Source organism: Xiphophorus maculatus, chromosome 19, assembly GCF_002775205.1.
Source record: "Xiphophorus maculatus strain JP 163 A chromosome 19, X_maculatus-5.0-male, whole genome shotgun sequence".
Lineage (NCBI taxonomy): Eukaryota > Metazoa > Chordata > Actinopteri > Cyprinodontiformes > Poeciliidae > Xiphophorus > Xiphophorus maculatus.
The window spans coordinates 20,802,228-20,818,792 of NC_036461.1; the positions used below are offsets into that span (position 1 = coordinate 20,802,228).

General features: G+C 41.9%; 1 protein-coding gene and 1 long non-coding RNA gene across 2 annotated transcripts in view; both read right to left on the reverse strand.

The window, feature by feature from the left end:
• Positions 1-1,924: 1,924 nt before the first annotated feature.
• LOC111612227 (MAP/microtubule affinity-regulating kinase 3-like) overlaps positions 1,925-16,565 on the reverse strand; it is a gene marked incomplete at its 5' end in the record, with an annotated part of 23,611 nt that continues 8,970 nt past the window's right edge. Inside the window, 2 exons of the mRNA XM_023352733.1 lie at positions 1,925-2,459; positions 5,216-5,260. Coding sequence (XP_023208501.1) covers positions 2,114-2,459; positions 5,216-5,260 — 391 coding nt within the window. The remainder of the gene's footprint in view (positions 2,460-5,215; positions 5,261-16,565) is intronic.
• LOC111612158 lies at positions 8,940-9,847 on the reverse strand. Its single transcript, XR_002754445.1, has 4 exons — positions 9,816-9,847; positions 9,596-9,713; positions 9,299-9,363; positions 8,940-9,190 (listed from the first exon to the last, which is right to left on the reverse strand). It is a non-coding gene; the product is annotated as an uncharacterized LOC111612158 (long non-coding RNA).

A 16,565-nucleotide genomic window follows, 5' to 3' on the forward strand; every position in this document is an offset into this window, starting at 1 on the left:
GTTGTAAATAATCTATTAGCATATTTACTCTCTCGTTACTTTTACTACATTTTGTCTGTGACTTCCAAACTGAGAAAGGGGAAGTAAAAGAAAGTAAAACAGACTGAAGCCATCTCTGAAAAACCCAGAATATCACTGCAACATTAAGATTTGATTCATTGTACATAAATACATTTTTTTAAAAAGTTCTTTAACTGTCGATAAGATGTTTGAAACATAAACGTCTTCACACGGGGAGCCAGAGGAGAAGAAAACAACAAAACAGATTGTGGATTGTGCACAACACAAATCATTTCTCATCAATTTCAGTGAATGGAAGAGAAAAGAAAAGAGAAATCAAGTGTGTGACGGAATACGTTAGCGACGGTGTGAGCCACCACCAACACGTCACTGAGCAGTGAGCTCAGTGACGTGAGCAGTCAGCGTTTGCTGCCTCAAGTTAACGTTAGCTTCCAAGTCTCAGTTTCTTACAATGTAATGTTATTTCATTGCATTTCACAAATTACTTCAGGAGCATAACGAGGTGCAAAGCGTTTGCTAGCATGAGCTATTTTCACAAAACCCTTCAAAGGTGAACGTTGAACGTGTTTGGAGATTTGAGGACATGAGCTAATTCAAGCGACACCGGTTTCCTTGACCGGCGGTTCCGTTTGGCAAGCAAAATAGCCGCTACAAACTCAACCCCTACCTTCTCCGAAGCTTGACTTTTTTTGGTTCAAACTAGCTTCAACCAGTCTGCATTTATACGTCAAATAAATGCTGCTTTTAATCCAGCTGGAAGTGACAGCTACGGCGTTCATGGGCAACGCACGTGGTGTTGTTTTCAACGGAAGTGACGTGAAAAGGCCCGGATGATGATCACCCGGTGACGTCAAAATGCTAAGAGTTATATTAATAGTAGCGCCATTCTATAGCGGGCTGCACAGTGGCTCAGTCCGTAAGGTTGTTGCCTTACAGTCGAAAGGTTGTGGGTTCGCTTCCCATAACTACTGTAGGAGTTTGCATGTTCTCCCTGTGCATGCGTGGGTTTCCTCCGGGTACTCCGGTTTCCTCCCACATTCCAAAAACATGACAACAAGGTAAGAGTTCATTGGTCACTCCAAATTCTCCCTAGGTGTGAGTGTGTTCCCCTTAGATAGAAATGGATGAATGGAAAATAAAATTTTTTTTAATGATTTATGTTAATCGCCATATAGAGACCTAATAAATTCAGATGCTTTGACTCGCCAGTAAGCGCTTTGCTCTCCTCCCACAGAGCCTCCTTCCCAGTTTTTTGACAGGTGACTGTTGAGGAGTTTGTCCATGGACAAACAGCAAACAGGAGCTTTGTTGGGGGGTTTTCTACGGCAAAATTAATAACAACGAATCAAAAGTTATTCAGTTCTTTTTGCTTGATTTGAAAAATATGCACAATTTGATGAATCGTTTTTTTTCCACTGTGAAACCAACTTTTTTTTAGCTAAGGTTAGGCTAACAGACATTAAGGGTGTGAGAAGCTTCTTACCACAAGAAGGATCGATCAGCGATTAGTGCGTCGTTAAGCGCATCATTCAAGAGCGCATTAGTACGCGGCTGGCGTGCAGCGCCAGCAAACAGCGGGGTGTGAACCGGAAGGAAAACATGATGTCTACCAGGTGAGGGAGGGCCCTTTATATACAGACAGCGCCACAACCAATTAAATTCAGGCACTTGTGTGACGCGTTCAGAGCCCACAGGGCATACTGCCACACAAGTATCACGTTGTCATGTTTATCACTCCTTATGCTGCCACCTATTGGCCAACCAGTCTAAGTTCACAATGACATTTTTGAAACTTTCACTGCTGGTGTGACATTATATTTCTGCTTTCAGTTTCCGACCTTCAAATGGGGAAAACTTCTCTCTGTCGTAAAGCATGGTTTGGAAGAAAAATTCAAATTCAAAATTCAATTCAAAAATACTTTATTGATCCAAAACAGGGGTCACCAACACGGTGCCCGCGGGAACCCGGTTGCCCCAGGGGACAAAAAGGAGACATTTGGAAACTGCTACTTGGATGATTGTACAGCTTCAATACCTCTGAATATAGATTTGATTTAGATTTTTTTTTTACTTATCTTTTAAGTCCTTTTGTTCATAGTTTTAAGTCGTTGGCTATTTTGGAAGTAATGTTCTTGAAAGCGATGGACGACCCGGATATCCTTTGGAAGCGGACGCCGTTCAGGGAGAGACGGGGGAGCCTGCAGACCTCCATCTCCCACTGGACCAGGTTCTCGGCCCGCCCGTCGCCATGGACGCAGAGGAGCAGGAAACTCTCTTGCTGTTCGTAGTCGCAGTTGTTGGCGTCGAGCACCTTGCGGATCTCCCTCATGATGTCGCAGGGCTCCATGGAGCTGGTGGTTCTCATATTCCAAGTGAATCTGAGGGAGCGGGGCTTACCGTCTTTAATTTCCCCTTTCTGATCCCCAGGTACATGGCGACTGTGGGGAGAAAGACACGGAGGAGAGCTTGGCTTAGAATAAATTAAAATCCTGCTGGGATTGTTTGCAACAAATCTTTCACAGAAGTGACTTTTTGTTTCTTTTAGATGCGGCAGTGAATGAAACTATAAAGTCTAATAAAGCTGAAGTTTTTCTTACTGTGACCTGAGCCGCTCTGAGCTCAGTTTATCTTTATGTCACATTTAGGTGGCAGCACAAAGCTGTGGAGCCTTTAACTAGACAAAATGTAGTCAACAGTCATTACAGCTTTTTTGATTTTTTGCTTGTGAAACCAACTTTTATTTTATTCCAGTTTAACGGTAAAGTTAAATCTTGTTTTAATAATAATAAAAAACAGTTGTAAATAATCTATTAGCATATTTACTCTCTCGTTACTTTTACTACATTTTGTCTGTGACTTCCAAACTGAGAAAGGGGAAGTAAAAGAAAGTAAAAACAGACTGAAGCCATCTCTGAAAAACCCAGAATATCACTGCAACATTAAGATTTGATTCACTGTACATAAATAAATTTTTAAAAAGTTCTTCAACTGTCGATAAGATGTTTGAAACATAAACTAGTGATGGGTCCGGTAACACCGATGCGTCGGCGCATGTGTCAAGCTCATAGACCAAAATCAGCGTCGGTGCGCGTATCGTTTTCAGCAAGTCACGTGACCGATACAGGAACTGTTTCCAAATGACACTGGTGCGCCAAACTGTTTATATATGGAAGCCAATCTGTCAACGGGATGCATTTGCCAAAATAATTCTTGACCTTTTACGGTACAGCGTCAACTATGGAGCCTCAAGGCAAACGAAAGGTTTGGTAGTATGGGGCCATTTTAATCTTACGTCAGAAAATAAGGTATTGGTTCTCACTTCGTAGTTGTTTCATCCGGTTCTTTTCAGTTTCTACTCCATCTATCTGAATCCAAATTCAGCTGAAACCGACTCTTAGTTTACTTTCATATTATGCTCTGCAGGTTAAGTTTTGCATGTTTCTCCTTTGAAATTATACATTTCATAATTTTATTCTTAAATTACCCTCCATAAATAAAAATCTTTAGGCAGAAAAAAGTGAAATAAAGACAATCCCGCTATAAATAAATACACAAAAGACATTTCCAGCAAAACACATCCATAAAGATCTGCGTACAAAATATAAAAGACAAAATGTAAGTTATGTGAACAATATACAGTGTCACTAAAATCTGTTTTATTTAAATAAATTCACCTCCTCAATGCTGAGGCATAGGGCATCAGAATGAAGTCACAGATACACCTGGATAAACTCAGGTATACAGCCAGTCTACAAATTACTCAGCTGCTTTTTATCAATTATTTCATATAAATGTTTTGTTTACTTCATTTTTTCTACAGCAGGAGAAGTTGTGTCAAAAAAACGGAACAGATTAAATTTCAAAATTTTAGAAAAACATTTTTTTTTTTTTAAATGAAAATTTGTGGGAAAAAACACCAACAAAAAACCCCCAGTCCACAAGCATCCTCATTCCAAACACGATCGCTTTCATTTTCATCACTTGGTTCATGTTCACATTACTTATTGACTGTATCGAAGAATATCAAATATATTTTGATTTTAACTGAAGATATGACATTATACAATATATAATATACGATGAAATTAAATGACTTAAATCTTATTGTATAGACTAGGTCATCAAATCAGTCTGTGAACTGAGTTGCCTGTAGGGATTTTTAATGTCCAGCAGGTGTCAGTATTCAGTGACACAGTATTGACGCGGTATCAATACAGTTTTGCTTTGGGTCAAAACGATACATGACGCCTCATTTACCCATCACTAACATAAACATCTTCATACCTGACAATTGGAGATTAAAAACTTATTTCTGATAGGAAATGACAACAGCATCTCAAAAGATAATGTAAGAATTTCAAAGTAACTAAACTACTTATAACATTCCTCAATAATCAATTAAAAAATATTGACTGACTTTAAAGCAGTCAAACTTTTTTAAATCTATTTTCATTTCTGATCAGCTCTTTCCATGTTTCCTCATGTAGCAGAAGCTCCACGTCTTCTTACTAATTTATAAGATCAAAGGGATTCCTTCAAAACATGTATTTTACATAACAGCATAAAATCTTTTTGTAACTTCAGTATTCTAATGTATATTAGTTTTATTTGAAATAAATCTATTTTGTTTGTCTTTTGTGTCGTTTTGATTTGAAACCCCAGTAATTATTGACTTAACATTTAAATCTATTTATTTAGTAAATAACACAAAGAAATTCTGGTCGTTTCTTCTTCTCTGGCTTTATAAACCAGAGAAGAAACAAACAAACAAACAAAAACAAAAAAAACATTTCTACTTTTCATATCCATTTTTCTTTTAAATTACCAAAATTTGACATTTTAAAATAGTTTTTACTAAAAGCCTCCACCGCTTTCTGGGTTTTTCATAGATCATGTAAAGGAATATTTTTGGAGAATCTCAACAGAAACCGGAGACATTTCAGCAGAATTAAAGCAGACTTTGAATCTTCAGCTAGCATGCAGCGTTAGCAGAGCGGCACGTCACACAGCCATGCAACCGCAGCAACAAAGCTGCAACAACACACTGCTGCAACTCCTACACACTCAGGGCAAAGCAGCGCGGGCCTGACGCTACATGGGAAGCGGTGTGTGTGTGTGTGTGTGTGTGTGTGTGTGTGTGTGTGTGTGTGTGTGTGTGTGTGTGTGTGTTGGGGGGCAGCAGGTATAAGCTCACCTTGAGCCCTCAAGTCTCCCGTTTCTCTCAAACTCGGTTGAGACTCTGAGGCGCCGTGAGAAAATTCACACGGGGAGTCAGAGGAGAAGAAAACAACAAAACAGATTGTGGATTGTGCACAACACAAATCATTTCTCGTCAATTTCAGTGAATGGAAGAGAAAAGAAAAGAGAAATCAAGTGTGTGACGGAATACGTTAGCGACGGTGTGAGCCACCACCAACACGTCACTGAGCAGTGAGCTCAGTGACGTGAGCAGTCAGCGTTTGCTGCCTCAAGTTAACGTTAGCTTCCAAGTCTCAGTTTCTTACAATGTAATGTTATTTCATTGTATTTCACAAATTACTTCAGGAGCATAACGAGGTGCAAAGCGTTTGCTAGCATGAGCTATTTTCACAAAACCCTTCAAAGGTGAACGTTGAACGTGTTTGGAGATTTGAGGACATTCAAGCGACACCGGTTTCCTTGACCGGTGGTTCCGTTTGGCAAGCAAAATAGCCGCTACAAACTCAACCCCTACCTTCTCCGAAGCTTGACTTTTTTGGTTCAAACTAGCTTCAACCAGTCTGCATTTATACGTCAAATAAATGCTGCTTTTAATCCCGCTGGAAGTGACAGCTACGGCGTTCATGGGCAACGCACGTGGTGTTGTTTTCAACGGAAGTGACGTGAAAAGGCCCGGATGATGATCACCCGGTGACGTCAAAATGCTAAGAGTTATATTAATAGTAGCGCCATTCTATAGCGGGCTGCACAGTGGCTCAGTCCGTAAGGTTGTTGCCTTACAGTCGAAAGGTTGTGGGTTCGCTTCCCATAACTACTGTAGGAGTTTGCATGTTCTCCCTGTGCATGCGTGGGTTTCCTCCGGGTACTCCGGTTTCCTCCCACATTCCAAAAACATGACAACAAGGTAAGAGTTCATTGGTCACTCCAAATTCTCCCTAGGTGTGAGTGTGTTCCCCTTAGATAGAAATGGATGAATGGAAAATAAAATTTTTTTTAATGATTTATGTTAATCGCCATATAGAGACCTAATAAATTCAGATGCTTTGACTCGCCAGTAAGCGCTTTGCTCTCCTCCCACAGAGCCTCCTTCCCAGTTTTTTGCCAGGTGACTGTTGAGGAGTTTGTCCATGGACAAACAGCAAACAGGAGCTTTGTTGGGGGGTTTTCTACGGCAAAATTAATAACAACGAATCAAAAGTTATTCAGTTCTTTTTGCTTGATTTGAAAAATATGCACAATTTGATGAATCGTTTTTTTTCCACTGTGAAACCAACTTTTTTTTTTAGCTAAGTCTAGGCTAACAGACATTAAGGGTGTGAGAAGCTTCTTACCACAAGAAGGATCGATCAGCGATTAGTGCGTCGTTAAGCGCATCATTCAAGAGCGCATTAGTACGCGGCTGGCGTGCAGCGCCAGCAAACAGCGAGGTGTGAACCGGAAGGAAAACATGATGTCTACCAGGTGAGGGCAAGTACACCCAAGTACACCTCGCTGCAACAAACAGAAAGGGGCGGGGACGGACCACTGTCAGTCTCATACCTTATATGGAAATGTGACTATTTCATTCCGGAAATGAAGGGGGCGCTAGTGACACTATTTCCTGTACCGACCTTGTTATAATAATTATACTAATAATAACGTATTTTATTTGCCAACACCTTTTAAAACACCCAAGAAGACTTTCAACATTAAAAATACAAATTAAATAGTAAAGAAATGGCTGCAAAACGTGATATGTCACGTGGTATGTTTGTCACGTGGTAAGTTACTCTTTTATTTTCAAATCTTTATTAAATCTTTATTTAAAATGATATTAGTAACAAACAATCCAGAATAAGCAACAATAAGGAAACATTATGGAGATTTATTTATCTATCCTTACACCCAATCTGTCTCAAAGAAAAGTAATAAAACATGAATCAAATCAATATTTTGGAGACAAATGTACATGACATTAAGAGCACATTTATCCATCCATTAATTATCATGAATTATCCCTATAGTGGGGTCATGAGGGCTGCTGACCCTGGACATATCGCCTGTCCATATTATTAGTTGAAAATGGTCTCAAAACAACAACATTGTTGGTTTTTACCACATGGGATAGTTTATCGTCTGACAATACATTCAAAGTGTTTAATCAGTTTTTGTTTTGTTGTGTTTTTTCTTCAGGCGGTGCTGCATCTGTGGGTCATGATTGTTCTTCTAACTTACACACCGGAAATGCACGGCAGCCCTGACGGAAGATAGAAGGCAACCGGAAATTTCTAGATTTTTCTGTGGCCTGCAACGTAAAGAAGCTGCTGGAAAATGGGCCCTGGGACCCGACTCTCCCTGTTTTGCACACACAATGCTACGAACTGAAGGCATTTGCTCGCTTTTCTTGTTGGTTTCTTGGGCTGATGGCCGAGAGCTGCAGTGAGTTTTAACATGAATACAGAGTGGTTATACTGTGTTGGTTTTGTTCTCCACGTTAAACTTTCCTTCCGCTGTACTCTTAAGAGATTGTATGCAACACTATGTAAAAACAAAGGATTTTAATAAATATGCAAGAGGAGAAAACGTTGCGTTATTTCTTGGTGGTCCCTAAATTCACCCAAACCAATCGTTCTGGTTGCAGTGCTTTTGCAAAAGCATTCAGTCATTTTCACATTTTGTCTTGCAACAATCGCAAACCTTTATTTATTTTATTTTTTTTTTGCATTTTACTGGAATTTTATGTAACAGAGAAAAGCAAAGCAGCACTTAAAATGTGAAGTGGACGTATGAAAATGTCAGCGTTTCAGATGGTTGGGAAACAAATACATCATCATCATCAAATGTTAACTGTTAGGTTTAACGTTTAGGAAAACTGGAGAAAAAAAAGACTAAAATCAAAAAGATTCATGTACTGTTTGGCTTTATGGCTTTTCTTTTTGTTTCATAACTCGGCATGGTGACTTAAAGGTTTGTAGCTTCTGTCTTGGTTCTTTGTTGACCACTGTGTAGCGGTTAACAAAGAACCAGACTTAGTCATTTTATGTTTTGTTTTTTTCGGGTGTTTTTTTCATATTTCTCAGTCGTTGCAAAAATATTTCAGCCAAACTCTTATTGTAATAGATTATTTTGCCGGTAATGTCCGTCTCATGTCTTCATGCCGGGCAGCTGGACGGTGTTGCTGGTGAAAGCCGTCCTGACTGGCGCCGTCTCTCTCTGCTCACTCCTCCTGTTTGTCACTCTGGTTCACAGCAACTGAAGAAGCAGCAGGCCGTAAAAAAAACCCCTCCACAGTCTCGGCTCAAACTGGAGGAAAGGTTTTCATAAGTCAGAGTCTGAGCTGTGAAGCTTCAAAGGTGATCGGTGTTGGCTACTTGGAGTTGACCGACTTGATCCACCAACTGGTTCAGCTTCCAGTTCTTCCAGTTTGTTTTATTGGTCATGAGTCCATGAGGAAAAAGAGCGTTCTCTGGGTAACATTTCTACCCAACCCTTCAGTGAATCAGTTGAAGCTAAGGGTCGAAGGTCAACACCAGGAAACTTCTTCAGTGTGACTGGCTTGTGTTTGTTTTTAAAATGTGAATTTTGTATTTATGTAACTACAAATGAATTAACACTAGAAAAACATTTCTTTTAAACCTGTTCTCCAGTTTGTGCTTTGATCAGTTATGAAGTTCTATTAAAAATGTGGGCGTTCCTTTAATGTATAACGTTTCCAAAAATGATTATGGTTCAAATAAAAAGACTCCAGAAATAACAGATTGAAAGAAGAACATTTTATTCAACTCAAGAGTTACAGCACTGATGAATTTTGTGTTATGGAGCATTAATAATGAAAACAACAACAAATAGAAAACAAATCTGCCTTCTAACTATTTATTCTGACGTTTTGTTTTGGCTCTTGAATAATCAGAATCTCGTCTCCAGCCAGGCACCAGAAACCTCGCTGTCCACTTCTCGAGTCATTGATGTTTTAATGGACAGGAGAGTCGAGCTAAAGAAACAGAAGAACAAATTTGAGAAACGCAGAGTTCCAACGCACGTCATTAAATGCTGAAACTTTTCTGAGATGTCTCAGCAGCTTCAGTTTCTGCTCACCTACCTGTTACATCCAGAGTAATGGTGCCAGGTGAGGTCCATCTCCCCAGCGGTCAGTCTGCCTCAAACCTGTCACAACGGGGGGGAATTTAATGAGAATTGTTTACTGCACTGTATGTATAAAAGTGTTTTAGCGTTGCTCACTGTAAATAAACTTTTTGCACGTTAAAATTTGTTTATTTTTTTGCTTATATGACCTAACAGGAAGGAAAACCAAGGTTTCAATTCTTGGATAATTAAGAAAATAATCTCAACTATAGAATGGCTGAAAAGTTAAGGTTGTAAAAAATGTATTTAGTACCAGCAGATGGTGTGTAAACCTGGGGCCACTGGATCGTCTGCCTTTTTTGGCAGGCAGAGTATTTTCGTTTTAGTCCTCAGTCCTCTCTGTCTTCTCTCGCCTGATTGGTCCAGTGATGCTGGCGAATCATCACATGATCAGACACACATTCCTTAATCTCTGTCTAAAGCACGGATTATTGGAAGAGACTTTCTGATCAAAGTCATCATCATGTCCTCACCTTTCCCACAAGCTGTTACAACCAGTAGATCAGCAGGTGGAGCAGGTCTTCTGCTTTAATTGTTGGTCAACTCCAGTCATCACATCAGTCCACAGAGAAATGAAATAAAGAGAGCAGATAAAGTTAAGGAGGAAAATATGCATGAACAGCAGACAGCTTCTAACTTTCAGCTCAGCTCTCTGCAGCTATATTTGAAATGTTTAGTTATGTTGCGTAGATAGAAATGTTCTTACTTTTTTTGTCAAGTGGGTTCTCTTATCTTCCTCCACCTGACTGGTGGTGTTGAAGGTGGAGGATTCCAGGCGGCGCTGGTCTTCTGCTTTAATTGTTGGTCAACTCATGTCATGTGACATGAGTTGATGTAGAAATGAAATCCAGAGAAAAGACAACAGGGTTAACAAATAGAACATAGGTGGACAGAAGGAAGAACAATTTTGAAATTTGACCTCAATTTCATCCATATATAAATGAAAATAAGTTTTCTTACTTTTTTTGTCAACTGGGTTCTCTTATCTTCCTCCACCTGACTGGTGGTGCTGAAGGTGGAGGATTACAGGTGGAGGAGATCCAACCTGGGATGATCAGAGAATCAGAAATCTGAGAAGCCTGAACTTCCATCCATCCATCCATCCATCCATCCATCCATCCATCCATCCATCCATCCATCCATCCATCCATCCATCCATCCATCTTCTTCCGCTTATCCGAGGTCGGGTCGCGGGGGTAGCAGCTTCAGAAGGGAGGCCCAGACTTCCCTCTCCCCAGCCACTTCTTCTAGCTCTTCCGGGGGAATCCCGAGGCGTTCCCAGGCCAGCCGAGAGACATAGTCCCTCCAGCGTGTCCTGGGTCTTCCCCGGGGCCTCCTCCCGGTGGGACGTGCCCGGAACACCTCACCAGGGAGGCGTCCAGGAGGCATCCTGACCAGATGCCCGAGCCACCTCAACTGGCTCCTCTCGATGTGAAGGAGCAGCGGCTCTACTCTGAGTCCCTCCCGGATGACTGAGCTTCTCACCCTATCTCTAAGGGAGAGCCCAGCCACCCTACGGAGAAAACCCATTTCGGCCGCTTGTATCCGCGATCTCGTTCTTTCGGTCATGACCCAAAGCTCATGACCATAGATGAGGGTGGGAACGTAGATCGACCGGTAAATCGAGAGCTTCGCTTTTTGGCTCAGCTCTCTCTTCACCACGACGGACCGGTACAGCGCCCGCTTGACAGCAGACGCTGCGCCAATCCGCCTGTCGATCTCCCGCTCCCTTCTTCCCCCATTCGTGAACAAGATCCCGAGATACTTAAACTCCTCCACTTGGGGCAGGACATCCCCCCTGACCCGGAGAAGGCACTCTACCCTTTTCCGGCTCAAGACCATGGCCTCGGATTTGGAGGCACTGATCCCCATCCCGGCCGCTTCACACTCGGCTGCGAACCGCTCCAGCGAGAGCTGCAGATCACGATCTGATGAAGCCAAAAGGACCACATCGTCTGCGAAAAGCAGAGATGAGATCCTAAGGCCACCAAATCGGACCCCCTCAACACCTTGGCTGCGCCTAGAAATTCTGTCCATGAAAGTGATGAACAGAATCGGTGACAAAGGGCAGCCCTGGCGGAGTCCAACTCTCACCGGAAACGAGCCCGACTTACTGCCGGCAATGCGGACCAGACTCTGACACCGGTCATACAGGGACCTGACAGCCCGTATCAAAGGGCCCGGTACCCCATACTCCCGGAGAACCCCCCACAGGGCTCCCCGAGGGACACGGTCGAACGCCTTCTCCAAGTCCACAAAACACATGTAGACTGGTTGGGCGAACTCCCATGCACCCTCCAGGACCCTGCCGAGGGTGTAGAGCTGGTCCAGTGTTCCACGACCAGGACGAAAACCACACTGCTCTTCCTGGATCCGAGGTTCGACTATCCGACGGACCCTCCTCTCCAGGACCCCTGAATAGACCTTGCCAGGGAGGCTTAAGAGTGTGACCCCTCTATAATTGGAGCACACCCTCCGGTCACAGAACACAGAAAAATCACAAAAGAAGAATAGACATTAAAAAAAATACCCGACCCAAGTTCAGGCTTTTTTTTTTTTTTTTTTTCTGTGTTGTAACACATGAACATGGTATTGGCCATATAAACTATTTGTTTCATAAGATTAATAGTTTATCTACATAAAACTTTACTCCACATGCTCTCCATTTCCTTTCCTCTGATCCTGTTCTCTAGTGTCTCTCTGAAAAAAAAATCTTAATTAAATCCTTCAATCATAAATTATGTCTATGTTCTCCTTTGTCTTCTAATTTCTTATTGTCCTGATGCTTTAATTTGGTTTCTGATACAACGTATTGTCAGGCAAGCATTCCTTACTTAATGTAAATTTTAACTCTATGTGGTTGAGCACTTTGTAAATTACTAATAACTTCTATTTCTGTTTTGATTTAGTAAAGCTGATGGTCCCCACCACCAGCAGGAGGCAAGCAGTATCATGTGAATGTGGAAAAACTTACAAGCAGTGTGAAAAACAAGGGGTCCAGAAGGACAGGAACCACATGGACGACGACGAAAGGATCCAGCGATGAGCAGCTAAAACCTGAAAGATTAAAACCTTGGAGAGTGGATTAGTGGAGGAACAGAATAGAATAATTTACTATATCAGAGAGCACCGCGTGGGGAAGAACCGCTATTTCACCCTGAAACATGGGGAAGATGAGAGGAAGACACAAAAACGAAGAAAACTCCGGTGCAAGGCGCTACCTAAGGCTTCCTGAGTCCTGCCAGAATCCTCAACATCTAAAATGCTACATCTAGCAGCGAGATAAAGAAAAGCCCCGGTGCAAGGCGCTACCTAAGGCTTCCACAGGCTTGCTAGAAATCCATTGGCTTTAATAAAACAAAAAAAAAAAAACAGAGAAATGATGATATGTCCTAATGTGACTTCCCACATAGGTCCTCAGTTTTTACGGATCCCAATCTAATCAGAGTCACTTGAAACGTAGCGAGGTCTAAACCACACGTGTCTGGAACTCGCTCTTGCTGTAGTTCCACTAGATGTTGAAGGTGTCGGTTCCTCTTCTATGTCCTTTTCAGTCTCCATCCGGAAACGGAGGTCAGGGGATGACAAAGTTGGATTTTCACGGTGTGTTGATGGTGAAGGACTGAAAACGTGGGGTGACAAAACGGGATTTTCACAGTGCGTCGATGGTGAGGGACTGACGTCAGGGGATGAGAGAAAAAGATCCTCTTGCATCGTCCCTCGTGAGGGACTGAGGACAGGGGATGACAAAACAGGACGTTTACGTGGCATTCTATACGAGGGACTGAGGACGGGGGATGACAGACCAGGATCCCCACACGACGTCCTTGGTGAGGGACTGAGGACGGGGGATGACAGACCAGGATCCCCACACGACGTCCTTGGTGAGGGACTGAGGATAGGGGATGACAGACCAGGATCCCCACACGCTGTCCTTGGTGAGAGACTGAGGACAGGGGATAACAGAATAGGATCTTCATGGTCTGTCTTTCGGTATGGAATGAACAGAGGGGTTGACGGAATGGGCTCGTCCTCCCATTCTTTACCATATCTCCATGCCATCCTTCTGCCGATACTTTGAAGGACCTCGTCCCAAATGGGATCTTCATTATACTACTGTGCCGTCTTGGCTGGGAGCTCCTCTTCAGCAACAGTGTCTCTAGTCCTCTTGGCTGGGGGCTCCTCTTCAGCAACACTGTCTCTGGTCCTCTTGGCTGGGGGCTCATCTTCAGCAACACTGTCCCTGGTCCTCTTGGAGGGGAGCACATCTTCAGTTTGATTCTCCCTGACCCTCTTGGCAGAGGGCTCCTGTGTAGCATCATCATTATTCCTGGTCCTCTTGGCTGGGAGTTTCACTTCAGTAACACTGTCCCTGGTCTTCTTGGCAGGGAGCTCCTTTTCAGCAAGAGTGTCCTTACTCCTCTTGGCTGGGGGCTCCTCTTTAGCAACAGTGTCCCTGGTCCTCTTTCCTGGGGGCTGCTCTTCAGCATCACTGTCGTTTGTCCTCTTTCGGTTTATGCCAGTCACAGATGTCGCATGAGTCACGTCCTCTTTCGAACCTACCCGATCGCTAGGCTTGGATGGTGTGTCATCCTCCTTCGCATCAACCACCTTCTTTGGAATTCTAATGGCACGGCAAAAAGTCACTAAATTTCTCCAACCTGCCAGAGGTTGTGGCGAGGCACTGATAGGAATGGAGTCCTCTGGACGCAAAATGGGCTCTTCCAGTTTGTCAAAGCTGGAAGGAAGCACTGTACCAGAACTAAGCTTTAATGGTGGGTTGTCCTCCTTCGCAGCATCCACCTTCTGTGTAATGCTCCTGGCGCGGCCAGAAGTCAAAGAAGCCCCGTCCTCTTCCAAACCTACCTGATGGTATTGCGAGGTACCAATAGGTCTGGAGTTCTCTGGACGCAAAATGGGCTCTTCCTGTTTGTCAAGTCCAGACGTGAATTCAAGTGAAGTACAAGGAGACGTGTCTTCTTCAGGCTTCTCAGCTACCCCAATGTCTTTAATGTATTTGAAATTTGGGGGAAGAATCTCAAGAATCTCAGAACGCAGTGACGCAGCACTGCCACGGTCCACAGCGGAGCTCAGCTGATCAAGCTTCGAATTGAGATGTTTCAATGACTGTTCAAGCACTCCTATGCCCCACAGGAATTTAATGTTTGGTGCAAGGACCTGGACAATCCGAAGTCTGGAATAAAAGTCATCCTGGTCTTCATTATTAGCCTCGTCTTCACTGGAGCTGGTAGTAGAGCTACCGCTGGAGCTAGTAGTAGAGCTACCACTGGAGCTAGTAGTAGAGCTACCACTGGAGCTGATAGTACAGGCATTACCTACCTCATCTTCACTGGAGCTGGTAGTAGAGCTACCACTGGGGCTGGTAGCACAGTCCACAGACTGCGGAGGTGAACTACACCTCAACCCCTCTCCGTAGTCTTCAGAAACCATGTCGGTTTCATTTGACCACACCTTACCGTGTTCCTTACCATTGTCTGGAAGTCCCTCCAACTTTGGGGATCCATCTGCTGGAAACGCCATGGTCTGAGCTGTAAAGGAAGAAACAAAGCAAAAAAAGCTATAATTCAGGATCTAGACCTTCACAAAAGTCCAAAGCAATGTTTTGAGGGAACTAAAATACCAACAATACAATAACCCAGGTTTGTGAATGTGTTTTTTTTCTTGAATATATTTAATTAACAATATTATTGCTATGCCATTGTATTTGATTATACAATAAGGACGGGAATTAAGAGATAAAACAAATATAGCTTATCTTTAGTCACAAAAAAACAGCAAAAAATACAATTTTACATAAAAACCAGAACACACTCTAAAACTCAATGATCAAACATGTATGGAGCATCGCCACTCAGACAAACGAACTTGCAGCTTCATCTTGGTACCAATCAATCATTAAAGACAACAAATCAAATTTAGACTTATTGGCAATTCATCCCTAACCATAAACTATTAAACATTTGGAAACATAAATTAAAGAGCTATACACTGTGTTTAGAATGTCTTAATAGCTACTGAAACACCTGTAATCTTAGACTGTGCCATAAGTGTGAATAAAATAAGACTGCAACAAGTTACTCAGTTTACCTTTATATAACAACCCATCCTCACAAATCTTTGATGCTCAGGTACATTTGATCATTCTTAACAATAGCCAGGGATAAGATATGTGATCCATTCATAATTATTACACTTAAATCACTGCTTACACAACTTTAATAGTTTAAAAGTATCAAAGTTTAGAAATATATGTTTCCAATTGCATTTGTAAATTACCAAAATGTTAATTGTAGTTAATCAAACTAAATTCCTTTGAGCTCCACAATTTTTCACAATCACAAAGACAGCAAGTCTGACACCCCATCAGTCTTACCTTCATACTCCCACATATAGCCAACAGCAGAAATGTAAACCTGTAAAATTAATTAAGTTTAAAGACTGGGGATCTAAATAAACAGGCCGACATAAGTGGCCTTTCCTCCGTTTCCAGGGGCTCCCTCCTACAAAAATAAAACTGTTTATTTGGTTAAGAAATCCATATCCAGTGTTAAAATGGCCATTATATTTTGTCTGGAGATAAGCCAGACAAAATCATTAAAATAATAATCTGCATCCCTTATGTGTGCATCATGCCTCAAAGATGGAGCAAAACACTGTTTTTCTGGTCTTGAGTAATTACAATAAACTAAATAATTGAGTTACTTTGTGAAATCAACAGGTACACATTGATTGTTCTTTAAAGATTTTTCTAAGAATAAAGTTGTGTGTTATTTATTCAATGTATCCATGGAGACTACAAACATTTTTTCAAACCAAAACAACTCCAGTCAGCATTACTGACATTTTCCAGAATTTCAAAGAACTAGCATATAAATCACAAAACAAATTCAATTAACTCACAAATACGTTGCACCCCAAAAATGCAATTATATTTTCCTAGACAGAGAGTTTTAATTTCCAAAAACTGAACACCAAAGTCATCAAAGCTGATTTTTTTTTTTTTTTTTACAAAGAAATCCTTATTTTCTTTGTAAAAATCAGCTTTAATTGATGATAACTACAGTATGTCTATACACGATTCATTGCCTACTAATGTTCTATCATTAACAAACACACACACACACACACACACACACACACACACACACACACACACACACACATAATGCTTATTACTGGGGCAACAGTGGTAGGAGTTTGCT